This window comes from Octodon degus, unplaced genomic scaffold (genome assembly GCF_000260255.1).
Source record: "Octodon degus isolate 3935 unplaced genomic scaffold, OctDeg1.0 scaffold00035, whole genome shotgun sequence".
In the NCBI taxonomy this organism is placed as follows: domain Eukaryota; kingdom Metazoa; phylum Chordata; class Mammalia; order Rodentia; family Octodontidae; genus Octodon; species Octodon degus.
Window position 1 is genome coordinate 1,217,340 of NW_004524611.1, and position 27,405 is coordinate 1,244,744.

The 27,405-nt window shown below is 56.0% G+C and overlaps 1 protein-coding gene across 1 annotated transcript in view; it reads left to right on the plus strand.

Moving 5' to 3' along the window:
- The window catches only part of LOC101570637 (protein cordon-bleu), a 111,165-nt gene that overhangs the window by 70,245 nt on the left and 13,515 nt on the right, over positions 1-27,405 (plus strand). Inside the window, exon 6 of the mRNA XM_023714324.1 lies at positions 12,761-12,934. Within this exon, the coding sequence (XP_023570092.1) occupies positions 12,761-12,934 (174 nt within the window). The remainder of the gene's footprint in view (positions 1-12,760; positions 12,935-27,405) is intronic.

A 27,405-nucleotide genomic window follows, 5' to 3' on the forward strand; every position in this document is an offset into this window, starting at 1 on the left:
CTTTCTCCCCCCCACCCTCCTCCTCTCCTGATTTTCCTCTGCTTTCAAAATTACTTGAGCTTATAGTATCAGATTCGCTTTTCACTTCCTTCTCATCTTCAGTGCTGGGGATTGTGTTTCGTGACACATCTTAATCCCCCATCCCTGCCCTCTATTCTGGATCCCTCCCCATTTGTATAAGGTTTGTCTCCCATTTTCTGTTGTTTGCCTTTTACTTTTCTAATGATTGATTCTCTGGGTTACTGTGCTAAGGAAGGGCCCATTTAGTCTGTCTGGGAGGCCAGGGACAGAGGTGTCATACGCTACGTGCTGAGAAACTCAAAATCAAGCAGCACCCATCAGATTGCTGCTGCGGGTTATGGAGTCCAGGGTGGGCCTCCGCGTTCCCCAGAGTCGCACACAGCAAGCAGGAAAGGCAGGGCAGGGTAGCTCTAACCAGGTGACAGCGAGCTCACTCCCACTGGGGGGAAGCAAGCGCTCAAGGCCTTGGGCTTAGCTTGTGGGCTAGGTGTGGGGCGCTGCCCACTGGCCTGCGGAGCAGGACTGACAGGAGCAGAGTGGCTGCTGCCTCTGCTGCACGGGCCTTTTCCCCTGATGCACGGTTACAGTGGGATTCCTGAGACACAGCGTGTAGGCATGAAGCACCCGTGAGCTGAGAGTGGAGGAAGGCGGCTGTAGGCCGCACAGGAGGACCTGGCAGCCTGTGTTCTGGAACGGGCTCCAGGGTTCCCCAGCTCTGTGTCTTCCTTGCTCTGCCAGGGCTGCTGGCACGGTTGCTGCCTGGCAGAGCTGTGGAGGGCATGGCTTGACAGCCCCAGTCGCTCTGTCTCTTTTAGACTAGTAGAGACCTAGAGCTGTGCCAGTGCCTAGCAGGAGGCCACACGCCTCAGCCTTGGGGCAGGGACCTTGACGACCTCTCGCCAAAGGTGCGCACACTGACTCTGGCCTGAAACTCTGCTGTCAGAAGACTGTCCCGGCACCCCACCGTGGAAGCCGTTCAGTGCCACTCCAGGGCCCTGCAGGGCCCACGTGGCACTGCCATGCTAAGAAGGGAGAAGGCAGGCAGTTCTGCACTGATGTGAAACCTCACCATCAAAAAATTAAGGGCGCCTTTCCCGTAAGCCAGGCTCTGTACATGGTGCCGCAGGGTGGTGGGCTAGCACTTCGCCTGGAGGTAGAGGGCAGGGGCACGCCTAGTAAGATAATGATGCTGGCGGCTCAGGGGTCCCGCGGGACTGGGCCAGCTGGAGGCCTCTGACTCACAGGGAGCATCTGCTCCGAGGCTGCTTGGTGGACGGGGATGCCGGCTCCCCTCCGTACGTTCATGTGGCTCTGCCCTTGTTCTGGGAATAGAAGCGTTTCTAAGCACATGCTGTTGTTGGCTCTAACAGTTGCCTGTCAACTTCTCGTCCTCAAGTTCTGAGGTCAGGATGCTCCTAACCCGACCCCAGGTGGGACGGGCAGCATGAGCAGCTGGGTCCCGGACCCTGCAAAGCCGTGAGCATGTGGTTGGGCCGGCCTGGGGGCTCCTCCTGCCCAGCAGCCCTGTCTGCGTGTGAATCTTTTCCTCCCGTGGATCCAGAGAGGCGAGCTGTTGTGGGGACGATTTATCCTCCGCGTTGTCCCCACCTGCTGCCCAGCTGCTGCAGGCTTTGTCTCTGAGTCCCAGGTTTCTGGCAGCTGCACCGCACGCACGCTGAGGATCCCTCTGGGGTTCCCCTGGGTGCTGAGCACAACCTGATGCCTGAAGGCAGCTTCGTGCCACCCAGCAGGGGGCGCCATGCCTTCGCGTTCCTTGTCCCCAACCTGTCCTCCTCGCTGTGGTCCAGGAGGATGGCAGGCAGGCCTGGCGCGCACAGAAAGCCATAGCAGAGAGCTTGCAGCTGTTATTGTTTTCCCTGGGAAGCTTCGAGAGGCTTGTCCAGTCTCTGTGGGGACAGACATTAATTAGAAATGTGCCCTCCGAGAGGACACAAGCAACCGGGCCTCCCTGGAAGGGTTAATTTCCTGGAGAGGGAAAGTGAGTCATGAAGAGATTTCTTCACTGCCGTAAACAAACAGTGCCTGAGTCACAGCAGGCATGTCCACCTTCCCTGGAACTGCAGTGACTTTCCGGAATTCCACATGCTTTACGTTTTCCAGGAAAACATCTATTTCGTACTTTCCCCCTCTGACTGGGAATTGAACCCAGAGCCTACGCTGAGCTGTGTCTCCAGCAAGCACACCCTTTTGAATTCTGAGGCAGGACCTCCCTGAGTTGCCCAGACAGGGCTCGGATTTTGCCGTCTCCTGCCTCAGCCTCCACGAGTGTGGCGGTTATAGGCTGTAGGTCCACACCCGGGGCTCCACATCCTGCAGGAAACTGCGGGGGGTGGGGGTGTGCTAGTCATTGCCCGCTTTTTCTAGAATTGTCTGTGGGATTTCCTTGGTCTTTTTGGGGCCATCCCTGGCGTATTAACAAATTGTATAAATGTGATCAACCTCCGGTTTCTTCACACGAGCTGCCCCCAGTACCACTGCTTTGCTTGCTACCATAAATTCCTGGTAAATGAGGCTTTAAAATTACTGCCTCCGTAAAAATACCGCGTTTATCTGGAGGCACTGTGGGCGGTTTCACTGCTCAGGCTGTGGTGGAAACTCAGCCTTCTCTGGGGCTGGCTTCCCCTGTGTTTGAAGTGGTTTCCATGCCAACAGCCCTGCTCAGGTTCCTGACATCCGGGAGGGAGGAAGGGGCCCTGCCCCAGCCCTGGCTCTGCCGAGTCTGAGGCAAAAATGAGGACCCTGGGAGTGGACAAGGAAGCCACAGCTGGGGTGGTTGCCTTTGGGAGAAGCCACCAGAAGAGCACCCGGGACAAGGACCCTGCGTCTGTGCTGTCCAGGCCTGCCCTCCCTCGGCTGGATCTCTATCCAGGGCCCTGCTCTGAGAGGGGCACAGAGGACCCGAGTGCCTGGGCCTTTGGGCAGCTGAAGGGGGCCATGGCCTGCGGCTGTGTCTTTCTGGCTCTGCACCATGTGAGTGGGCTCGGTGCAGTGAGCCTCCACCTGTAGGCCTGGGGACAGAGAGGCAGAGCTGCGGCTAGTGCCCTCCCCACTGCACCACCTGTGGCCCTCTGCTGTCTCCTGCCCTGTGGCAGCACCCTCAGGTGACCTTGCGGCCTCAGGAAGCTCCCTGGCTGTGGCGCCATCCAGGCCTCCTGATGGCTCACAGCTGGCCTGTGCCCTCCCAGCCAGGTTACAGCCACCTGTCCTGGCCAGCTGGGACACGGGGGCTCCTGGGCCTCCCCACCTCTCCTGTCCCCCTCACTGTGACGTGTCCTGTGTATGCTCCCACTGTCACGTGAGTGGTGAGACAGTAGCTGGGCCATTCTCTGTTGCTCCACCTGCGCCTCAGGTGCCCAGTGCCTCTCTCAGCTGCCCCAGCACTGGCTGTGTGGCCACTCCATGCCCTGAGAATTTCCATGGCACTGTGGACAGGCGACTGTGCAAGCCTGCAGTCCGCTCTCCCAGAGCTGTCTGGGGAGGAGAGCTCCTGCAGAGGAAACATACACAGGTGGGGAAGGGAATGATGCAGATGGGAGGAGAGCGGGGCTGCTGGGCAGCAGAGGCCGCCCTGACCTCTCCGCCTTTGCCCAGGCCTGGGTGCAGCACCGCTTGCTGCAACCGCTGGAGGAAGGTCTGGCTATGTAGCCCAGGTTGGCCTTGAACTCAGGATGCCTCTGCCTCAGTCTTCCCTCCCGAGTGCTGGGATTCCAGGCATGTGCCACCTCACCTTGGATGCCCAGAGCTGGAGTGAGGGCCGCACCCAGGAGAGAGGACTGTGCCCGGCCCAAGCTCAAAGCTCAGCCACTTCCTGCTCCTGGAGGCTGAGGTCCGAGACAGTCCTCAGCTGCTTCACTGTGGCCTCATGGTACTCGGGTTGACTAGTTCTGCCTGTGCCGGGCGGGCTGGGAGGAGAGACAGGTGCTCGACTTTCTTGCCTTTCGTGGCGGTATCTTCTTCCTTTTTTTTTTTATTATTTTTTTATTTTTCCATAATTTTATTGAGAAACAAATAGCAAAGAGACAGTTTTAAATCAGATTGGTAGGACAGCTTCAATAATTAACACATTGCATACTCTCTTCCTAGTGGTTAATTGCTGTATAAGATGCAGCCTATTTACAAACTATTAGAACAAATCCCTCCATTCATTAAGAGAATGTAACTACATATCTATCCTAACCACTTTGAATACACAGATACAAAATGCACATTCGTCTGTATCCTTTTTTTATTTAGTTCCGTTATTTGAATATTATAGGTGTGTTAACTCAGCAAAATATTCTAAAAGAGTCCAGTAGTCCATAATAGCATTGGGTCTTCTGCTTCACTGGCAATGTCAGAAATTTTGACCTGAGTCCCCTACAGCTCAACATAACAGTATAGCTTTACTTCTTATATTTCGTTTTCATACTTTTCTGCTGGGTGGTTAAGACCAAGGTAAATGAAGACCTGTGCAACAAGAGTTGTAGCTTTTGGATCTGATAAAGTCAGTGAAATCCCCTCAGGATTTATTCTGAGATCCTGTACCTCAGATTGGTTCCATGTTATGCCTAAGATGTTTGATATCCAGACAGATAGTGAGGTTAAGCTTAACAGCCTAGGTTGTTCGATAATAACAAGCTTGTCTTCTGGAGGGTTAACAACCTAAGTTTGCAGACCAAAAATAGAGAAAAAGGAGGGCCACAAAGAAAGCCAACATTTTGGCCCTAGCCTTCCAAGGTCACTTAAGACTCAGGACATACGAGAACTGGTACTGTAACGTCATGTAACTCAGTAGTGTCCCAAATTTTCTGATCAAGGAGATTATGGGGCCAAAGAGGAAAGTGATCGATGATGTAGAATGTGCCTAAGGAGAGTCACATGGAGAGAAAACATTCTCTCAGACTTTTACAAGAGAGAGCACACTGGCCAAGCAATGGCCATGACTCATCCACATGGCTGACACTGACAAAGGAGCTACCTTTTTTAGACCGACCAGCCAGTGGGAGTGTGCAGGGCCTGTCGGTGGGCTGCAGGGACAACAGCAATCATGCCAGGGTGGCAATGATTTGTAGCTGGGCAGAGCCAAGTCACTTGGCAGGGGTAGCCGGGCCCAAGGCGGCCTGACAGGGTCTGGCTGTTCTCTCCTCTCCCACCCTGACTTGGGTCCTGGAGGCCGCAGGACTCTGCCCCATGGAAGGTGTGTGTGGGTGTGGGTGTGTGGGTGTGTGGGTGTGCACTCATGCACACATGCATATGCATGTGCATGTGAATGTGTGCATGTGAATGTGTATGCATGTGTGTGCACACATGCTTGCGTATGTGTGCATGAATATATGTGTGTGCATGTGTGTGCCAAGAAGCAGAGCAGATCATCATCCTAAGAGCCCGTGTAGGGGAGACAGAGACCCCCCACGCATGGTGGGGCTCGCGCACTGACCCGGAAGGTGTGGTTGGGACTGTCACCCAGAAATGGGTGGCCAGGAGTCTGCCGGCTGGGTCGTGCACAGGAGCTTGCTGGCGTGGGGTCCCCCACTGCCATGGTGAGGGATGCGTGCATCTGCTCTTCACTCGCTCCCTTGGGGGGCAGGTGACTTGAACACCACTGGTGGCCCCTGGGCATCCCCCCACAACTGGGTCCCCTCACAGCATGGTCTTGGGACAGCTGGGAAAGTGGGGCCCCACAAGGGAGGGGTGAGCACTTCGTAGGAAACTTGGGGATGCGGTGGGGAGCAGTGGGCAGGACAGAGGCCAGGGCAGAGCGCTCCTTGTGGACAGGACTTACCGGGGGCCCTGGGGCTCCAGGGCTTGCAGGCCCCCTGCGTGGTGGGAGGGAGACACTGCTGAGCCCTGCTCTCTGGCAGCAAAGCTGTGGCAGTATTGCTTAGAATCCAGCAAGGAGGGAATCTGAATCTAATGGAGTCCAACTGCAGCTTCGCTTCCTAGAAAAATGCTAAGTGAGATAGAAGCCACGGATGGAGGTGCACACTGCTTACCCCAGCACTCTGGGAGGCTGAATCAGGAGAATCTCCAGCTCAAGCCTGGCCTAGGTAGCTTAGAGCCTTGGTGGGGTCCTATCTGAACTTAAAAAAATGAAGAAGCCAGGGATGGTAAGTAATGATGTGAATCAGAGACCAGCCAAGCACATGGGGTAGAGCTTATGGTGCCTGACATTTTTGTTTATGGCAGAGAACATTTTTGTAGGGCTGGGAAGGCCAGAGCCACGAGGAGGGAACATCCTGGGGAAACATCAGTGGTCAGAGCGCTCTGGATGTGTCGTGCCGCTGTGCTCCAGGCTCTCAGGGTGTCCTAAGTGATGTGGGTAGCTCACAGTGTCCAGTGTGTGGAAAGCCCGCGCTCCATGCTGTCTCCTGCAGCTCCAGTGTGTGCCGAGGGCTCCAGCGCTGAGCTGCCGTCCCTGAGCATGGTGCCCCTGCTGGCAAACAGGGTGGGTCCTGGGAGAGCCATGCCCGAGTGGAGCCCACCAGGGATGCAGCTCAGTGTGAGGGCCTGGGTTCAATTCCAGGTACTGCCCTCTCTGTGGAGAAAGGAAGAGGGAGAGGGAGAGGTGGGAGGGGGAGAGGGAGGAAGAGAGGGAATGACGAAGGAAGATGGAGGGCGAGATGGGGCGACGGAGAGAGGGCGCGAGAGCTCTTTGTAGCCCTGCGGCTGCCTCCAGCTACCCTCTCATGACCACGTCAGTGATGGCAAAGCCTTGTTTGAACTGGGCCTTGTGGACAGTGTGGGCCAGGGACAGTGACCACCCAGGCCTTCCAGGGATCTGGTCTCTGGTCTCCCAGGCTCAGAGGCTCTGGGTCTGAGTGCCTCAGGGTCCGGCAGGACACCGGAGGCAGCGTGGCCCACTGCTGTGGATTGAGTGGGTTCGTCATCTGCACGGCCGATGGAGCTGGGCACATCAAGGGGTGCGCCTGGGAGCCTTAGGGACGCCCTTTCTCTCCTGCCCTGTCCTGCTGATCCAGGTGAACCAGAAGTGAGATAGCTCTGGGCTCCCTGCACCTCCCTTGTCTCTGTCTGTCCCAGAAGGAAGCGTGGCCTTCTACGCGGGGTCTCTGTTCTGATTCCTGTCCATCCTAACACTCCTGTCACCTGTACACCGACACTTGCAGCTCACCTGCTGTCCCCCCTCGTGCTCTCCTCCTACTTGGATGGCCTCCGATTGCCCATGGCTCCTCCCATGCCCCGGGTCCCGCACTGCATCAGCTCCAGGTCCTCACAGGTGCCCAGAGCCCCGGCCAGGGGTGGAGCTGAGGCCCCAGTGGTGGACCCTCTGCTTACTTGCTTTAGGAAAAGTTCTGCAGGTAGAACAGCATCCTGAAGTTCTCCCTGACACTCAGCCTGTGACATCAGCACTGATGTCACCAGCACTTTGGTGGCTGAGCCGCCTACTGGACCAAGGAGTTACTGCCCCTGCCTTTTTCTAGAGCCTGGACTTGCCTTGCTCATGGGGACTTCAGGCTGAAGGGACAGGCCCTTTCCCTTGCCACGCCTCTTCCTTCCTGACCCCAGGCTGACCAAGATCTCCTGGGTGCCAGAGGTGGCTTTGGCTGGGAGCTTGGCTGGAGGCTGTCGGTGCTGTCCTGCAGCCCCGGGACTGTGCTCAGGGTGGGGATGCGGCAACAGCGGGCAGGCCAGGAGGGCCTCGGCGGGAGCCCTCGCCCAGCACTGCAGGCAGCCAGGCCAAGCAGGGCACTGCGGTGCAGCCACAGGTGCCACCCTTGCCCACAGCCCCTCGGCCCCCTCTTCTTGCCACAGCCTAAGGAAAGTCTAAGACCTGGGCAGGGATCTCCTCCTGGCCCAGTCTGCTTTGTAAATCGTAACTTTCCCAGACATGCTTGCGGTGTGGTGAGAAGTGTGGCACATGCCTGCTGGTGGCCCTCAGGTCAGCGCCGTACACGAGGAATTTCTCAGTGAAACATTCAAAATCGTCTTCTCCGGTTATGCTGAGAGAATCCATGTCTGTTAGCTGGACTCGCCCTACTGTGAGGCCGAACGCCGGGATTGCCCTTCTGTCCAGCTGTTATGGTCCGTGCTAGGTGTCCCTGCAAAGCCTCATGCAATCACGGAGCAGCTTCTAGAGGTTGTCATTAATTCGTGATCTGCTGCTGGGATTACGGGTGTGAGTGCTGCATCCTCCCTGGCTGGGCAGCCTGTGCGCAGAGTACGGGAGGGAGAGGCTGGCTCGCGGCCGCAGCTGCTGCGCTTCGCTCCTGTTTTGCGGCTTTCTGCCGCCATGAGCTCCTGCCCTCTGCCGTGTGCCACTGTGCGTTGGAGCCAGCCGAGCATGGACTGAAACCCCCGTGAACTGTGAGCAAAGTAAGCCTCTCCTTCCTGAATTCTGAGAGTCAAGAATATTGTCCCAGCAAGGCGAGAAAGCTGACCAAGACTCCAGCTGCTCTTGGTACCCCGCGGCCTGCTCAGCCTCCATCTCCGCTCTGCTCCAGCCTCTGGTAGGTGTGAGGCTCCGCTCTCCCGTGAGATCAGCTGCGTTTAGATGCCACATGAGTGAGATTAGGTGACGCTTGCCTTTCCATCCTGGTGTATTTCACCTAATAACTACTGTTCTATTCATGTTGTCCCAAATAACAGGTATCATTATTTTCATAGCTGAGTAATATTCCATTTCCCATATAGATCATCCGCCTTTCCCTTCCCTTCTGTGTAGGCCTGGGGACTGAACCTGGGGTCCCTGCTTATGCCAGGCAAGCGAGCGATGTCTCTGGCCTGTATTTTTTTTTAACTCTTAAGTGGCATTTTATTTTTGCTTTTGAACTGACAGTGTGTGCACTCCTGGTGGGCACAGGCGGTGACTGCGCACACTGCACAGCGCTCACGCCAGGCAGTGAGTGTCTCCACTCTGCGCAGTCGCTGTTTTCTGTAGCCAGGAGCCCTCCGCCCTGCAGTGCTGCATCAGACACCCCGCGGGTTGCCGGCACCCCAGCCTGGGCTGTGCTGAGGCCACCAAGCACGTTCTCCATGTCCACCCCTTGGGACACTCAGGCCACACCACACACACCCGCCCTGGTGGCCAGAGCCACACGGGGCCACACAGGGTGTCTTCTTGGGGCTGGGCGCCCATTCAGTGCCCTCTGAGGGCACCACAAGGGCTGGCTCAGGGCGGGGTGCAGACACAGGGAGACGGAGCCACGTGAACGGGGTGGCTCATGCTGAGACACAGTGGGACTGCCTGGCATCTGGACATGGCTTCCTGCCCCTCTTGCTTGTGGGTCGGCAGGGAGGGAGCCGCTGCTCCCCCATACCTGTGAACCCCGTGGTGGCCTGTGGGGTTCAGCGCCCCGAGCGTGGTCAGCTGCGCCTGTGTGGCCCTGGGCTCGGCCCGGCCCCACGGCTGCTCTGGCCTGCGGGATCCCTGACAGAGGAGGAGGCCGTGCTTGGAGTCAGCCACCAGTGGCGTGGGGACATGGGTCTTTGGCGTAGCTGGGGCTCCTTGGCAAGCCCCAGTGTGTGTGTGCACGCGTGTGCGTGTCTAGATGGGCCTTGCTGTGCCAGCAGCGCACCAGCAGCACGCACGCCGTGTGCATTGTCATTTTCAGTTACGTGGACATCAGCAGTCAGGGTGGCAGCAGGCTCGCCGTAAGCTGCCGGTCTCGCCTGCGTCTTCCCTGCCCCTCCGAGACACACAGGGTGGGTTGTGCTCACCAACGCTTCCTGTCCCGTGGAGCCAGGTGCCCCAAATGAGCCCTCGGCTGCCCTCAGTGCGGCGATGGTGTGTGGAGCTCCGCGTAGACCCCAGAGGGTGGCATGTGGCTGGCATCTCTCCCGGGCCTTGGGTACTTCACCCCCGAGCCAGAGCCCCGCAGCTGAGGTAGCATTGTGCTTGCTGTGCTCCCCTTTCTGCAGGCGGCATCCGTTCCTTTCTCTTAGTGACGTATCCGGCTGTACCCGCAATGGCTGAGAAGACTGGGTCAGATTATGATAAATGAAATCTGTGAGGTTATTTTTCCTTTCTTTCGTCTTTTTTTGAGACAGGGTCTCACTGTGGAGAGGCTGGCCTTGAACTTGCTTTGTGGCCAGGCTGTCCTCAAACTCAACAACGATCCTCTTGCCTCGGCCTCCCAAATGCTGGGATTCCATATGTACCACCAAGCCTGGCAGCTGAACTCTGTGTATTATTTATTTATTTATTTATTTATTTATTTATTTTTGTGGAACTGGAGATTGAACACAGGCCCAGGGAAGCGCTTATTTCACTGAGCCATCTCCCCAACCCCTAAACTCGAGGCTTCTTTTTTACTTTTTCTTTCTTTCTTCCCCCCCCCCCTCTTTCGCGGTTCTGGGGATTGAACTCAGGACCCTGCACTTGTCAGGCAAACACTTATTTTACTGAGCTATCTCCCCAGCCCTGAACTCTGCTTTTTCACTGGCCTTTGCAGGAAGGAATACTTCACTTGTGCTGTAACAGAAAGACTTTCTCAAGAAAACCTAAGTGGAACTGATGGGTTTGGACAGGCTCAGGAGCTGGTGTCCTTCCTGCAGGACAGGTCCTCCAGCCTCAGCAGACTTGGCCACCACGTAGGAGTTAGGACGGAGGGACAGGGCTGAGGCTCGCGGGCCCCAGGTGTGCAGCGAGCTGCGGCCTTCCCAGCCTTCTTGCTGCTGACTCAGGGTGGCGAAAGGCGCCTCGTACTTCATGATGTTCCCTTGCATTGCTCTTGGGCTGTGTTTGGAACTGCATGCGTGTTCAGGGCTGGCAGAAGCGAGAGGGGCGAACGCACGGTGTGCTCCTGCCGTGGGCTGCAGTGGGCTGGGCATTCTCGTGAGTAGCAGAGCTGAGGAGAGGATGTAGTGGGCAGCAGGTGCTGGATGCCGAAAGCGACCCCCTTTCATGGGGTATTGGGTTGTAGGAGGATAAAGGCCATGCCAGGCAAATTTAGAGTTAAAACACAGCCTGTCGTCTGAATTCACTTATGTTCCAGAGGTGCAGACAGTACTCTGTGGGACAGCTCCTGCCTGAGCGAATCCAAGACAGAGTTAGCAGGCGTCAGATGGGGCACAGCGGGCGTCTGCGGTCCCAGGTCCTAGCGCTGTGGCCCTGCAGAGCCACTCCTGGAGGAAACATCAGGAGGGAGCGAGCCGCGTATCTTGAGGCCCGTGGTGCTTGGTCCTAGGGTCTCGAGTGGCTTTTGTCATGACTGTGGATGAGTGGGTGCCCTCTCTGAGAATGATGGCAGATCTGCGGTGAGATCCTTCCCCTCCTCACCTGGAGCTGGAGACTGGGGTTGGGGGTAAAGCTTGGAATCATGTGAAGTGGTACCCTGATGGATGCTTTCAAGGAGGTCTGCACAGAGCCGGGTGCAGCCCGGGCGTCTTGGGCTCAGAGGAGAGCCAGCAGTGTGGCTGCAGTGAGCGAGTATGCCCAGGTCTGTCGTGCCCAGGCTGAGCATGTGGGCAGCCTGCCTCCCTGGCTTGGGCGTGTGGTTTGCGCTGCCTCCAGGGAGGCACCTGGGAGCCTGGGCCTGCGGCAGCGCGGCTGTGCAGTCGCCCCCGCCCTGTTGACCTGGCTGCCCTGTGCTGTCCCCTTCTGTCCCCAGGAGTCCCCCGTCACTGTGGAAGGAGGCAGGAAGCACCCGGGGTGGGTACATGCTTCTCCTGCTTGGACTTTGCTGCCTTACCGGGCTGCAGAGCCCGAGGGCCAGCGATGCAGACGTGTGCCGCACCCTGCTGCCGGGCTCTTGCCGGGTTCTGCTGGGAACTCCGGGTGTCTCTGACATCCTCTCGCGAGGACACAGGAGCTCCCAAGGTGGAGCCCTTCATCCTGTGGCTCTTCATCCTACAGCAGCACGTGCCAGTAGCTAAGGAATGGAAGAGGCCTAGGTGCCCCTTAGCAGATAATGGGTAGAGAAAATGTGGTATGCCTACATAGTGGAGTACTACTCTGTTATGAAGAAGGATAAACTTGAGTCCTTTGGAAGGAAATGGATGAATCTTGGCACCCTCACACTAATGAAGTAAACCAGACGCAGGAGGTTAAGTATTGTATGCATTCTCCTACATGAGAAATAATCAGAAATAACTTGAAGAGGGAAGAAAAAGAGAGCAACAGGAAACCAAGAGCCCTGTGAATTACCCCAAATCCTCCTTGCCTGCCACCCATGGGAAACCTGTCCCCAGGAAGCAGCCCCTGGTGCTGGAAAGGGCGGGAGCCACTGCTGTGTCACGGTAGTGAAGCCAGAGGCGGCCGGCACTTGTGGTGAGGGGTGCCAGAGAAGACGTGGCCACCTTTCATGTAGACATCAGCGCACCAGCTCCCGAGGTGTCACCTACTTCTGTTCCACAGAGGGAGGGAGACAGGAGACTGCGCACCACACGTGGCCCTCAGCCTACCCCCATGCAGAGACTGCAGGCTGCGTCGCTGGTCCTGAGCCTGAGGTTTTCCTCACTCTGACAGGCAGCGGGAGGCAGGGGCAGCCACAGCTCCCAGTGTGGCCGAAGCAGGGGCCTCCTTCCCCCTGTGGAGCTCGCGTGCTGCTCCTGTCCACCCTCACCCGTCCGCGGGCCCTGAACCGCACTTGCAGGTCAGACAGGAGCATAAGCGGTTCCTGCAGCCACTGCAGAGTGTGCTTAGAGGCTGGAAAGGTCTGTGAAGAGAGCCCTCGTGCACAGGTCTGCACGGAGGGTCTCCCGTCCCTTCCCGAGGAGGAGGAGGTGGGTTCGTCAGGAGCAGAGTGGCCCCGCTGATGATGCGTGTTCCTCTCCCCCGCAGGGCTGCCTGACCATGCCCAACTCCCCGTCTGCACATCCACGCTCCCTGAGTCTGGGGCCGTCCCTGTCCCTGGGCAACATCTCAGGAGTTTCAGTGAAGTCGGAGCTGAAGAAGCGCCGGGCACCGCCTCCTCCAGGCTCAGGGCCGCTGGTCCAGGACAAGACCTCGGAAAAGGTAGGGGTGGGCGGGCCACTGCGGTTCAGTGACCCACCTGGCTCCCGTGGACGATATACCTCCTCACCCTGTGGCCTTAGCTAGCAGGGTGTGCCGGGTGAGCCACGGGCTTTATTTAGAAGCACAGGCGAGCTCTCACACCGCTGCGGTTGCTGGAGACCGCCAAGTATTCTGAGGCCTTTGTCCCTCCGCGCAGGCTTGCAAGCGGACACGCATTTTGTCCGAGTGCTGAGACCCAGGGGCGTCCACGTGGTCGTGCACACGAAGTCTGCCTGGGGGGGGGGGGCTCGGAAGTCTGAAGCGTGCAGGATCTCAGGGATGCCCGCTCGCAGGGAAGCCGACAACGTCTCCGCCTGTCACACCACTGTCAATGTGACCTGAGTGTGTCTCATGCGTTGCGGCAGCCTGCTTGTCCTGTGTCCCCAGATCCTTGAGTGCCTTGAAGGTGGCCGAGTCCCGGGTGCCACCTGGAGTCGTGCAGGGCTCCGCCCCTGGGCTGCTTCTCTGGGCGCCGCGGAGGCCAGGGGACGTGACCTGAAGCCCCTCCCTCCTGGTCTGCAGTTTCAGCGCTCTTGGGCCGCACCTTGCTTCCGCTTCCCTGGTTTGTGGTTAACAGCAGTCCGTGGCAGCCCACATATACTTACTGGAAAATTCCAGAAATAATTCGTACGTTTTCAGTCCCACGCTGTGAAGTCTCTGGCAGTCAGAATGCGTCCACACGGCGTGTGCTGCCCTCCTGCAGTCACTGGGAGCTGTTTCCCCAAGGAGGCTTGATGATCCCAAACCTGCTGTGCTGCGAGTGAGGGCCCCTCACTTCACTTCCAAGCGGCCCCTCAGTGCAGGAGCCGGCAAGGGCTTCTCCTGAGTGTAGGCGCTGGCCCTAGTCTTTAGCTTAGGCCTGTCCCATTCCAGGCACCAGCTGGGGTTCTGCTTGCGGAGACAGCACTGGCTCCTCTTTCCCCAGCACGGGGCAAACTGTAGAAATGGGAAGCTTCGCTGCTCTAATCTGTCCCTGTCCCCGCCCCAGTCTGGGTGTGTGGCACAGGCATGTGGGCGGCGGGCTGGCAGGGAGGGCGGCCGATGCTTTCGGTTCTAGTTCTGCAAGGCAGCATGGCCCAAGGTGATGGACCCTCAGTGGAGGTAAGCTCCCCTCCTGCTGGGGTCGAGCATCCACCTCCCTGCAGTGCTGGGGAGACAGCGCACCCGAATACCACCCAGGGGTGCAGCGAGGGTGCCTTCCTCTGCAGGGGCTTCTGCCCTGCCTCAGGGTCCCTGTACCTGTCCCCGTGTCACAAAGGCTGGGCACACCACAGCCTTGCTAGTCTTTAACTCTCAGCCCTTTTGTGCTAGTTGCACAAAACTTTTCCTTAAAACATACCAGAAGCAAAGGCTGGACTTCCGTAGCCGGAGGCTTGGCCCCCGCTGCAGCCTCGCTCTGCGCGGGCCCGGCACCACTCGGGCTGCCTGCTTGTGACCGCTGTGTCCATCCCATTCCTCTGCCCACCCAGGGGCGTCCTTGACTTCATGTCTCATGACTTCATGCAACGTTTAGGCCAAATACGCCCCCACGTGGCCCGTGTGTGGGAGGTGGCGGGTCACAGGGCACAGTGCTCACCCCCAGGGTCCTCACCGGTGAGCAGCAGGAGGTAGGACCTGGGCTGTGTTCTTGTCCCTGGGTCCCCTGCCTCCCTCCACTTCCTGCTGGCCTGGGCTGAAACTGCAAGTGCAAATCTACCTCTCGCCTTTAAGCAGAGGCTGTAGGGGAACGAAGGCCCTGTGCCACCCCACAGCCAGATGTTCCATCCACCTCTCAGATCTGTCACCAGAGGCTGTCATGTGATGTATTTTAGAGGAAAATATGTTTATTTTTGTCTCAAACATCACATAATGCCACTCATGAGCTGTGAACTCGCCATGATATTGTTGGTACATTTTGATAAAAGGCAGTCTGGTCCCAAATAGCATCTTGTTCTGTCGTACGCCTGCACTGGGACACGAGGCGTCCGTGAAGCACACAGGTAGGACGCGGTTTCCCAGGGTGTGAAGCGGCCCTCTCACGTGCTGGTGAGGCTCTGAACTTCTCCCTAAGAAGGAGTTCGCACGGGCCGTTCTACCGCGCTGGCTGTTTTCTGTTACCTGCCCCTGGGGATACCTTTGCGCTGTCGGTTGGGAGAGATCATTTCTTTAGTGGTTAAATGATGAATTCTAGGCTCAGTATCCTGTAAGCCTTCTTTCCAGTAAAACTTAACGTTTACCTAACGTGGCGGAACGGAGATGCTGAGCTAATCAAGCGTCTTAAGACGCTCTCCGTTCTAAGAGGATGACGCACGTCTCCACCACTAACGGCCTCGCCCACCGCGGCCTCAGCCTGCCTGGGCGGGCTGTGCTGTGGCAAGCAGAGAACTGGGAGTTCTGAATGGAAAGCAGCGCGTCCTGCCCTGCAGGGCGAGCGGATCACCTTCAGAGGCAGACAAAGCTTTTCTCTGAAATGTTTCGGCGCTCAGAAGGCCTGTCCCTTCGTGAGCACACGAGTGCCATGTGTGTGAGGGGGAGCATTTGCCGGGGACCGGGGACCGGGGACAAGCCTCTTCTATTTGTTCTAAATGGAAGGTATTTTGCTATTAACTGATTTCTTGGAAAGAAGCCCAAAAGTGTATTGTTGTCCTGGTTGCGGGGGAAAAAGTCCGTCCCATCTTGGTGAACTTCCTTCTGTGCGCAGGTAAGACGTTTGTTGGGGAACCATATTTATGTGCCGTGGTGACTGGCGCAGACATCCTGTGTGGGAGAAAGGTTCATTTCCAGGACTGGACTCGTTTATAAGAAAAGGAGCAAACCTGTGCGTTCTGCAAGACTCGGCTCTTTTAGAAACAAAGTGGAGTTGTTGCTGATGGTCGGCGGATTGACTGTAGCCGACTTGCAGTTCACCTGAAAGTTACAGAAAAATGTCACAGTTGTGTCAGTCTGTGTTGCCTGACCATGGCACATAATTTGATCACAAGTATGTATTATTTCCAAGAGAATGTCCCTGCGTTGTTAGCACTGGGAAGTCCGCGTAGCCCCCCTGGACAAGCTGCCTACTGAGCTCTAGGCTGGCGTCGGGGGCATGGCCAAGAGGGCAGCAAAGCGCCCTGGACCCACAGCTGCCCCGCTGCCCGAGCGCCTGAGCTCGCCCACGCCCTGGCGCCGGGCGCAGGGTCAGTATTTCTCTATAATTTTTCTCCTTTCATTATTTTATTATATTGGGGATTGAATCCAGAGCCTTCACACTAAGCTACATCCCCAGCCCTCTTCATTTAGTTTTATTTTATCTGGAGATAGGGCCTCACTAAATTGCTGGGGCCAGGCTTGGATTTGTGATCCTCCTGCCTCAGCCTCCCTGAGTGCTGCGATGATGGGCATGTGCCCTCACACCCAACTGCCCTGTTACATAAGGGACATCAGCACGTGTGGGTTTTCGTGTCGCCCGAGGTCCTGGAACCGATTCCCTCAGCTTCTGAGTGCAGTGGTGCAGCTTGCAGCAAGGAGGTTGAGGCCCAGATGTCGGTGTGAGCCAGAGGTGGATCTCAGCCGTCCCTGGCCAGACATTCACAGCGAGGTTCACAGACACTGTCCATCCAGCCCTACCCCAGAGACCTGCCCCGCCCCCAGCCGCGCAGCAGGGCCCGACTGCGCATGGCCATGCAGGCGCTCTCCGCCTCCCTCGTTCAGTGTCTGCGACAGTAAAGCTAGGCCTGTGTGTCTGTTGCTTTTTGGACGTCCCGTCCGGTCCCCTCGCTGGGATTTTTCCTTCGAGTGCTGCTTGGCCATGTTTGCAAATTTCTTCGGAGCAGCACGGTTGTGTTTGTGCGCATGCGCATGCGTGTGCCCGCCTCTGTTGCTGTTGGTGAAGCACCTCTCTATAACTTGCTGTAGATAACCTGGAGAGCTGCCCTTTGGGATAGTCCTTGTTCCACGGAGGTGAGGAAACTGAATCCACACAGGCCACACAGAGCTGCGTGGCAGGGTGACCCTGGAGCAGGTCCCGCCTGGGCTGACCCTGTCCCTTCAGACCCAACAGAGGCCTGTCCCCTTCTTCACTGCCCCCCCAAGTCACACAGTTTTGTGTTTGCACTGGACAGGTTGCAGCCAGCAGCTGGCCCTGAGAAGGCCAAGAGCGCGCATGGGAAGACCCTGCAGATGTTCAGCATAGAGCCTTTTTTTTTCTTCTTTTGCGGGCCTGACTATACTGGGCATTGAACTCAGGACCTTGTGCTTGCTAGGCACACACTTCTGCACTAAGCTATCTCCCTGGCCCATCTTGCTGACTATTTTTGATCAGCAGTTATTGAACTCACAGATACGGAACCCATCACTCTGGAGGGGCAGCTTTATTTTAGCTGAAAAAAAACCCAAAACTTGCTGAGGCCAAGAGCTGCACTCAGATGTGTACATTGCAGTCCTGAGCTGGTGGGGTGGAGCGTGCCGAGAACGTGGCGTTAGTTGTGTGTACGAATTTTCTAGCCAGGTGTGGAGGTGCACACCTGTAACTCCAGCAGTCTGGGAGGCTGAGGAAGGAGGATCTCAAATTTGAACCCAGCCTAGAAAACATAGAAGTTAGCAAGACCCTGCCTCAAAATTAAAAGTTTAAAAATGCATGGGGATAAAGCTCAGCTCAAAGGCCTCGAGGTTCAATCTCCTGTGTGTGTGTGGCAAAAAGAAAGAATTGTTGGTAAACAAGCCCAACTAGTGCAAAATACAGCTATCCGTATTAATTCCCTTTGGGACTAAATAGCCAGGTGTGGGCTTTGTTTGCATGCTGACCTGCAAGGTTCGACATGAGCACTCGCTAGCACCGAGCCCTTGGCCCCGAGGGGCCGGGAGCCAGGCTGGTCGGTAGCAGTAGCCCTGTTTCTGGGCCCCTCTTGTCCTTTTCAGCACAAAGGTTCTGCCCGCCCGCCCGCCACGTCACCTGTTGTGGTGCTCGGGACAGAGGGGTGTGGTTGTCACCTACCTCCACTGCACTGCTTCCCTTACCTTGGTGTCATAACAAACCCTTAGGTTCTTTGTTTGTTGGCTTATTTCAGGGATTTCTGAGGCAGGTTCTTGCTGTGTAGTTCAGGCTGTCCTTCAGCTCGCCACGTAGCCCAGGCTGGCCTCAGAAGGTGCAGCGATCCCCCAGCCTCAGCCTCCTGAGTGCTGGGATGACAGGCGTGTGCCACCACATTTTGCCTCTTTATGTTCAAGTAGTTTCTTGGTGTCTCCAGGGACCCTGACAGCGACTGGAAAAGTGGGCCTCGGTGCTTCTGCATAGTCCACTTGCCAGGAGAAATATCCCAACTGCCCTGCAGGGGGTGCTGTCAGCTCCGGATGTGGAAGCTGAGCTCTGGGCTCTGGGCACTGACCGGAACTTCCTTTCTGGGCTCAGCTCTCTTTGCTGCAAGATAAAGGACTAAGGTGACCTGGGTGTTTAGAGATTTTGATTTCCTGGCCCCAAGCGCATGCCTTGAGTCCTGGGGACCTTTTGCTCCTCCCCATTAAGGACAATTAACAGCAGCCAGAAGCGGCTCCATCACTGGACGAGATGCTTGTCAGTCGCATACCAGATGTGGGCGGGACAACCCCAGGGTGTGGTGAGCTTACAACTCCTCAGAGGAACAAAAGCCAACCCTAAAAACATGAGCAAAGATGTGGGTAGACCTTTCCCCAAATAAACACAGGACAGCGGCACAGGAAGGGGTCAGCGTCGCTAGTGATCGGCTGAAAGAGGCCCGGCCTGACAGCCCTCACACTGCAGGGAAGCCTGCTGTCAGAACACAGAACAAAGCCAAGCCAAAGAACATGTGTCCCAGGCTGAGTGCTAGGACACTTAAAGTGGACTGTGGCCATGAAGGGCCATGTAGCCTTCAGAGAAGCTTTATACCACCCAGGGAGGAAGGTCTCAGCTGAAAACCAGGGATCCTTTTTTGCAGTAGGGTAAGCCTGGGTTCACAAATGTTTCCATTTGCAAACAATTCAATTCACAGACAAAAAGCAAGAGGGGAAATTCTGCTCCCCTTCTTGAACGCCACGCGGCTGTCTTCCCCACCTAAACTCAAATGCCGTCGTCTTCCCAGAAGCATAAGATAAATGAGGTCTGCGAGCTGAGGTAGTGCCCTGCAAAGGTAGAATGGGAACAAATGAATGAAAAATGGGAGAAACACATGGAAGACAAGTGGCACGCAGGTATCTACCCCGACGGGTGAGCGGTGCCACCACGGAGCACATGCTAAACACTGTTAAAGGGTGAGGGGGCCAGGGTGGGTGCAAGTGCCGACAGTAAAACCTCATTTGAATAAAAAGACACATGTTAGCTAAAGGGATGGGGGAGAAACTGAGAATGACTGTGTGCAGGCTGACAGCTTGGTGCCCAGCAGGTGAACCGTCTCGCAGAGGTGTCCAGGGTCTGGCGAGGGCAGCCCGCTGCCCCTCAGAACTCAGCCTTCACCATCCAAGGGGTAATTACATTGTCTGAGCACAGGCATCAGCTCTCCTGGGCTTTGCTCCTGATTTGAGGCCGACAGGTAAAGCCGTAGGGTGAGCTGGCACACTGCCTAGGGGTTACGCTCAGGAAGCACCCGGCCAGGCAAGGGTCCTTGCTCCTTTGAGCATGGAGGTGCTGGCCACTGCGGTGAATTTAAGCTGTGGGGCAGGAGGGTGCTTGATGGAGCTGGTATTGGGGTATAGAGAATGAACAGGTAGAAAAACAAGTCATGAAATAGAAAATATTAATGTAGCACTAAATAGAGGAGAAGAGACTGCAGGTAGAATTAATAGTGATGAAGGGGAGCAGCGAAGCAGAGCGTGGTGGCACATGGCTGTGATCCTGCCCTCGGGAGGCCAAGCGGGGGCATCATTCAAGGCCTGCCTGGGCTGCATAACGACCTAGTGAGATGCTCTCTCAAAACAAAACAAAGCAAAAGAAAGCAAGAGAAAGCATGAATTTTTATTCTGAAGTTGAGAAATCCCCAAGTCATGGCCAATGTTGGGTGGAACGTGAACCTGACCACCTGAGAAAAGCAAGTTCTGGACAGAGAGAGCCATGGTGCGAGGCTTCGCTTCCACCGAGGCAGGGTTCACACGTGGACAAAGGTGGCCACAACGTTTGCACGGCAGTGTCTGACCAGTTCTGGCCCCAGCATGAACTGCTGAATTGGTACATTGCTCTTCTAATGGGGCCGAAGCCCTAAAACAACAGCAGACCTTCCCCAGACCACCTCTCGGCTTCTGCAGCCCAGCGCAGGGTGCGGTTTCCTTTCACCTTTCCTGCAGCCTGGGCAGACCTCAGTCAGCTCCTCAGGTATTTCTAAACACCCCTCAGGCTTCACCCCTCAGGCTTCACCCCCGGCAAAAGGCCGCAGAAGCCTCGGCCTCCCTTTGTTCCAACTCAGAGAATCCCTGATCTTCCTCAGATTTTCTCTGTGTCCTCAAAGATCATAAAGCCCTTTTCCTTTTCCCCTTCTGCTTGTTTATCTGTTGCAACTCCCAGCAGAAAGACCTGTTTCCCAGTGTGGTGAGCTTGCCCTCACTCAGTCCCGCTCTTGCTCATGTGTAAGGTGAAAGACAGGGAGCAGGTGACACTGTCCACCTCTACACTCCTTTCTCACCTCTGCTCAGAGGAACCTAACAGATATATTTCTGCAGCCTGAGGCACTCGCCTGGAAACTACACTTGTCCTGGGCTCCTTCATCCCCATCTCAGTACAGGCGCAGAGCGCCCAGCCACTGTCCGTGGCACTTCCTTCCAGTGGGAGGGCGGCGTAGAGCCACACTGGCTCTCCTGAGAACTCACAGGGTCCGCCCTCCTGAGCACACACACAGAGCCCTTGGAGATGAGCTTGGGGACCGGGGCTGCCACCAGGTGATGCGCCTGGTGAGTGATGGAGCCGTCAGTAAGTGCTGGTGGAGAGGCCCATGGAGAAGAACCGGGCACGTGTGTCTCAGAGGCGCAGTGGGCAGCAAGTGCCTGAGCGGAGCTCACCACCTCCAGCCCTTAGGGCAGTGCACCCAGTCCCCACCGAGACATCACCACACCCAACAAGTGCGGAGTGCTGGTGAGGTCTGTGGGAGGACAGCCCCTACGTCGCTGGTGGGAAGGGAACCACGTGGCGCTTTGGGAGGTGGCGCCTTGGAACCTCATTCCGGGAGGTGCCTCAAGAAAAGGAAAAAGAAAAGTGCTAGACCAGCAACCCCACCCTTAGCACAGACCCAGAGTAGCCCGAGGCAGCGTGGCACAGGAATGCCCGTAGCCCACCATCTGAGCCACTCCTCTCACAGCTGAGACAGAATACCCCCAGCCCAAAGCTGAAGGTGGAAAGGTTTCTTTAGCTCTCAGTGGTGGCGGTTTCTGCTCTGCTGGCTCCAGGGCAGGGTGGCGCAGCACAGCAGCAGGTCCTGGAGGGGAAGGAAGCAAAGGCCCCAACAGAAGGGGTGGAGGGTGAGCCTCTGTTCCTTGTGTTGTAAGCAGGCTGCCTGCCCTGGGGCGGGGGCAGCTCTCACACCATCTCCCTGCCCTCCTCTCACCCAGGCTCAGGATGTTTACAGAGTGAGGACCCTGGCCCCACTGAGTCACTTAGCCGAGCTCCTGACTCCTGCAGGTGCTCTATGAAGCAATCGCTGTGAGTCAGTTGATGCACAATGAAGCAATTGTAACATCCTAAAGCAAAAATGTCAGCCCGAGGGCAGGTCCTTCCCGCCCCTGGACTGAGCTTCTAAACTTCTGAAGGTGACAGGATAGATCCACCTTAATCCCACATAACTGGGCGCCCACCGAAATGCGGAGCAGCCCTGGTGTCTGTCAGCAGAAGAACGCGTGAGTGGCGTGGCGCATTTACGCAGAGGAGCACTGCGGGACCACAGAAAGCCCACTGTGTTGTTATTTGCAGAGAAAAGGACAGATCCCCTGTTGAGCAAAACAAGCCAGACTCAAAAAGACGGTTATGGTGTTCTGGACGTGTGGACTCTGAAGAGGTGACCAGAAAGTGGAAGGAGGATATTATCAGACAAGAGGAAGGGAAGAAGGGGGCCTTGACTGAGATGATGGTACTCTGTGCACCCCAAAAGTCCTGGTGTGACCCCAGGGGACCTGTGGGCAAAGGGGTGACGGGATGCGGGGAGCAGTTAAAGTGTGCTTTGTGCAGGTGCGATCCGCCCCAAGGAAACCTGTTCTGTGTAACTAGAAGGCACTAATAAGAAGCACAGGAGGGCATTTCACACAGCAGAAAGGTCAACCAACTGAAGTCACTGTCTCGGCTACTCTTCTCTCATTGCTGGGATGAAATTCCCGACACCCAAAATTAAGGAAGGAAAGGTTCACGGAGGTTTCAGTCCTTATCCAGCTGGCTCCAAGGCAGGGTGGCACACGGCAGAGGGCAGCCGTCCATGGCGGCGGAAGGCAGCGAGCAAGGCTATCTCCCTCATGCTGCACGCAGGCTGTCGGCCCCAGTTGGGTGTGGCACTCACACCTGTAGTTGCAGGACAAGTGACACGCCCAGATCCCTGTTGGCAGGGGACCATGTCCTCCCTTTGCCCAGCTGATCTTCCCAGGGCTGCCAGTGAGCAGCTGGAAAATGTGGCCACCACGCAACACTGGGTCATGAATCAATCACAAACTCTAGAGGCACGCCCCATAACTGCACAAGGCTTTGGGGGGACAACTGGACACAAGCCATGACAGGCACCAGTAGAACCGCCCAGGATTCTCAGTTTGCAGGCGCAGCGTGCAGTTCTGCCAGGCTTTGACATGTGATTGTTTCCATTTTTCTTCCAAGTGTGAGGCTGTTGTGAGGAGACCACTGTGTTAGATGCTCTCTTCAGGGCGCAGGCAGGGTTTGGAACACAGAGAAACCTGCGTGGGTGTTCATGGTGTCGCGGGGAGCCAGGGCACAGGGACCTTCTCGATGCTGACACACCTTTGATGGATGCAGTGAGACAGAAGTCAGCCTTGGGACCTTGGAGCCACCCACTGTATGGCTCTCGCAGACGCTGGCCGCTGTGGGCATGGGCAGGAGCAGGTCTCTGCCACAGCCCCGGTCTAGGCTTTGTGGCTTCCCCAGTGGTGTTGCACGGTGGCCACATTTTCCAGCTCCTCGATGGCAGCCCTGGGAAGATCAGCTGGGTAAATGGAGGACATTGTCCCCTGCCAACAGCAATCTGGACGCGTCACTTGTCCTGCAACTAAAGAGGGCAGTGTGACTTCGTGCGCCGACTTAGGTCACATGGAAATGTTTCTACCAGCCACAGACCCTTGATTACTGTTAGACTGAACACAAAATAAGCAGCCATCGTCTTGTGGGGACACCACGCCCAGTCCCAACACACACACGTTTATCTCCTGTTGCTGGCTGACGACAGCATTTGTAGCAGACTGAAGAGGCGCAGAGAGTAGCAAATGGCGCACGCTTCTGCTTTGGAAGAGGAGTTACTCCAAATGCTATCGAAAGGGACCCGATTCTTTAGGAAGTGTTCGTTCAACCACGGGAAGAAATATTTCTTTCAAGACTCTATTGTTTTGGTGGACATAATAACAGCAAAAGAGGCACCATGTTCTTTTTAGGGTGTGTGTGTGTGTGTGTGTTCTATTTAGCCTTCTGTATTTACCAAGGAACGAAACATTAAGGATTGCTTTAGCACTTTCAATCCATGGAACTGGGTGACAAGAAAAAGTTCCTGCCACTAAAAACTTTTTAACAAAGCATGTTTGTAAGAGAGGATAGAATATTATTGGATGGAAATGAGGCAAAATGCAGAGCCTGGTTTCCTCAGGGGAACTTCACAAGCAGCAGCTTTGGCCAGTCACAAAGGCTGACTTCCTCGTGTGGCCCTAATAGTGGACGGAATCAAGGCCTGATGGGGACGCGTTACCTAAGGGCCCACATTTTCTTCCTTCGCCCATATCTCCGTGCCATTTTTATTTGACACATCACATGTCAAGAATACTGCCGTGGGAGGGGGCGGGGAGATGGCTCAGTGGAATAAGCGCTTCCCTGGCAAGCGCAAGGGCCTGAGTTCAATCCCCTCCCTTAAACAAAACGAACAAACAAAAACCCCTATGATTAATGAGGCTGCTGCTGAGGCTGAGGATCGCACTGCCGTCCTCCCAGGACGTGGGCACAGTGCCACTCGCAGCCCTGCCAGATCTTCAGCCCTTTCAGAGGAAAACGGAAGCGCCCTCCTCTTCTGCTCCTCATTGGAGAACTGGGGCGTGGATTCCAGGACCGAGCAGAGGACGTTCGGTGAATGCTGAGTGGACCGTCCACAGGCCGAGGCAGGTGTGCCCCTGAGCCCCGTGGACTTGCGCCTGTGGCGGGAGAGCCGCATTTCCCGCTGGGGTGGATGCCGTCCTCGGGCCCTCCGTTCGCCTCGGTCATTTCAGGGAGACAGCTTTGGGGCCCTTGGTTCTCTGTCGTCTTTCTGACTTGACTTCCTTCAAACCCAGCACCTTTCTCTCCTCTGGATTTCCTTCTTTCCAGGATTTCTGCTGCCTTCAAGTGTGTGTGTGTGTGTGTGTGTGTGTGTGTGTGTGTGTGTGTGTTTTCAGAACCAGGGATTGAACCCAGACCCTTGTGCTTGCCAGGCAAGCACTTACTCTAGGGAGCCATCTCCCTGGCCCTAACTTTTCCCCTTTTAGTTTGCATCTGAAGCATGCGAGGCCCTCCAAGGCCCCGAAGACCGCCCACTTCCTGTTTGCAGACCTGCCAGGGTTGGCGGCCCTGACTGGGGGCTGCTTTCCTGTGTCCTGGCGCCTGGCCTGGGGAGAGACGCAGACTGGTGGTCGTGGCCACGCCCCGAGCCCGCCAGGCTGGAGCGCCGGCGGCCAGCGCATGACTTGAGACCCGAGACAGAAGCAGGTGCTGGGTTTTCCTGGTGGTGCTTCCTCTGCGCTCTGTGTCTGTTGAGAAGGACTAGACCTGCGGTTCGAATCCAGCCTCAGGCAGCTGTGTGCCCAAGAGGCAGCCCCGGGCTCTCCATCTGCAGGCCCGGCGGTGGCAAGGTCCTCCAGCCCGGCCTGTGCGACCTCCCGCTGGCTGTGGTCAGAGCACCTCCCTGCCGCCCAGCGCCGCTGCCAGAACTCACTGCGTCTCTTTGGGAGGGAACGGAGTTTTCCTCTTTTATTCATTTGTTTTGACAGCCCTGGGCATGAAACCTAGAGCACACTCGGTTATGTCTCCTGCCCTGTGAAGTTGTTAATGTAATTAAGTTATTTAATATATTTATTTGATATTCTGGAAACTGAGCCCAGAACCTGCACGTGGACCTCCATCCCAAAAGCTTTTTTCATTATTATTATTATTATTATTATTATCTTGAAATAAAAATCATTGGCCAGGCTGGGCTGAATTTGAGACCCTTCCTCAGCCTGGGTGACAGAATGCACCACGCTGCCTGGCTTCTCCCACCACTTAATTAAATTAATTAATTTATTTTGGTTATTAGTACAGGTAATTACACAAGATAGAGTGTATGCATGTTTTCTCCTTTTGATTGGTTTAGAAGACAACTCTATAAAACAATTGGCATCTATGTGTGGTTGGACCAAAACACAGGAATTAATAAATCTACCAGTAACTGCTCAGAGGAGGAGGGTGGAGGGCAAGTTCTGTGACAGGAAAGAAGCTTGGAGCCAGCACAGGCCAACTCGTGGAGGCGGGAGCAGAGGCGGGGCCAGCAGTGATCAGTGAGAAGATTAAATAACAGAATCACTGAGCGGGAAGCTTCTTTCTTAGCTTCTCTAACAGCCATACGTTGTCTGGAGTAGGTTCTAACGGGGTCATGTTGCATTTGTTACGTGTGCAGGAATAATGCATAGCAATCATCTATGGATATTATATACAGCTATCATCCACTGAGAAGTGGTGTATTCCCATGTTTTCAACTGTAAATGATTGCAAACCTTGTTACTTATTTCAACTAAGATAATTTTAGCAGAAAAAAGTAACAACCCTGACAAAGGCTCGCAGCAGAGGGGCCTAGCCAGGACCAGGAAGGAAGCCGGGCGTGAGGCCTCCTCGCTCCCACCCGCATTTCCAGGCAGGGAGCACAGGACCTCCTTTCCGGGCTCTGATCCCAGATGCACCACGGCGTCCCTCTCCCTTCTGTTGACCTGAGGCGTCAGCATTTGTCCAGAGTCTTTTCAGCACTTGGAAGAGCCTGAGCCTGAAGCCCAGGCCCAGCACAGGTGGACACTGCGCCTCCTGCCGCAGAGTGCAGGGAGAGCATGCTGGGTGTCTTGGTAGCTTTGCTCTGTGCAGGAACAGGAGGGAGCAGAGGGCCGCTGGCCTCTTGGCTGCCCAGCCATGACAGGAACAGCGTGGAGAGAGCTTTGGGGCCAGAAGAGGCTCATCCCGCTGCAGCCAGGAAGCAGAGGAACAGGGGGGAGCCAGGACAGGAACACACTCTTTCTGGCCACAGCCTGGGGACGCCTCCAGCCAGGCCCTGCCTCCTGCAGCAGGAGGGCTCTGACCTCACAGCGTGTTAGCCCACCGAGGAGCAGAGCACCACGTGGCCCGGCCACCTTCCCAGGGCCCTTCCTTGGAACGCGCGAGCCTTCGGGTGTCTTCTTGGGCTGTAGCGCTGTGGGCAGAGGTACTTAGTTCTCATGGTCCAGAAGTAGAGCAGTGGGCCAGATGCAGAGAGGAGAGGGCGAGTGACCAGACACAGAGCCCGAGGCCACCCCTCCATGGCCAGGTGACCTCCGCCAGAAGCTGCTGTGCCCCTCAGTGGACCCGACAGCCAACGTCACCATCACACACAGCTCGGAAGGTGGCCCGGTCAGAGTTCCGAGGGCCCAGCTCTCCCTGCGGGAGCTGGAATCCAAACTTAGCTCAGGCCAACTTCTACACTCACGCTGGTGGCACTGGGATCCAGGCTTCCAGCAGGCCTCTGCTCTTGGCCAGGAGATGGCCTGGAGTCTCCAAGGCGCACCCACCACGTGGGCTGTGGCCTCTCTGCTTCACACAGTGCCTTCTGGGGCCTCACAGGAACCAGAAGCAGCAGCCACTGTTTTTGTCCCTGGTTTACAGAAGAGGAAACTTAGCTACAGACTGGTTAAGCAAAGTAGTCTGTCCAGGGTGGTATGGCCACTAGTGGACAGTAGTGGACTAGTAAGCTACTAGTAGACAGAAAGTTGTAACCCTGGCTGCCTGGCTCTGCAGTCTGAGTGGCACCACCATGCTGACCTTTTTGAAGTTCACACTCTCTGGTTATCCTCTTGAAAATACAGTGTACAAGGCCAGGGAGATGGCTCAGTAGAGTAAGTGCTTGCCTGGCAAGCGCAAAGGCCTGAGTTCAATCTCTGATTCCACCAAAAAAAACCAACAAAAAAACAAATGTGTTGAAAGGAAATTGCATGTAATAGTCACTTTGTAAAAGAAGGAAGAACTTTATACACACACACGTGCATGCGCACATGCACCATGTAAGGATGGAAGAACTTCATACACACACACGTGCATGCGC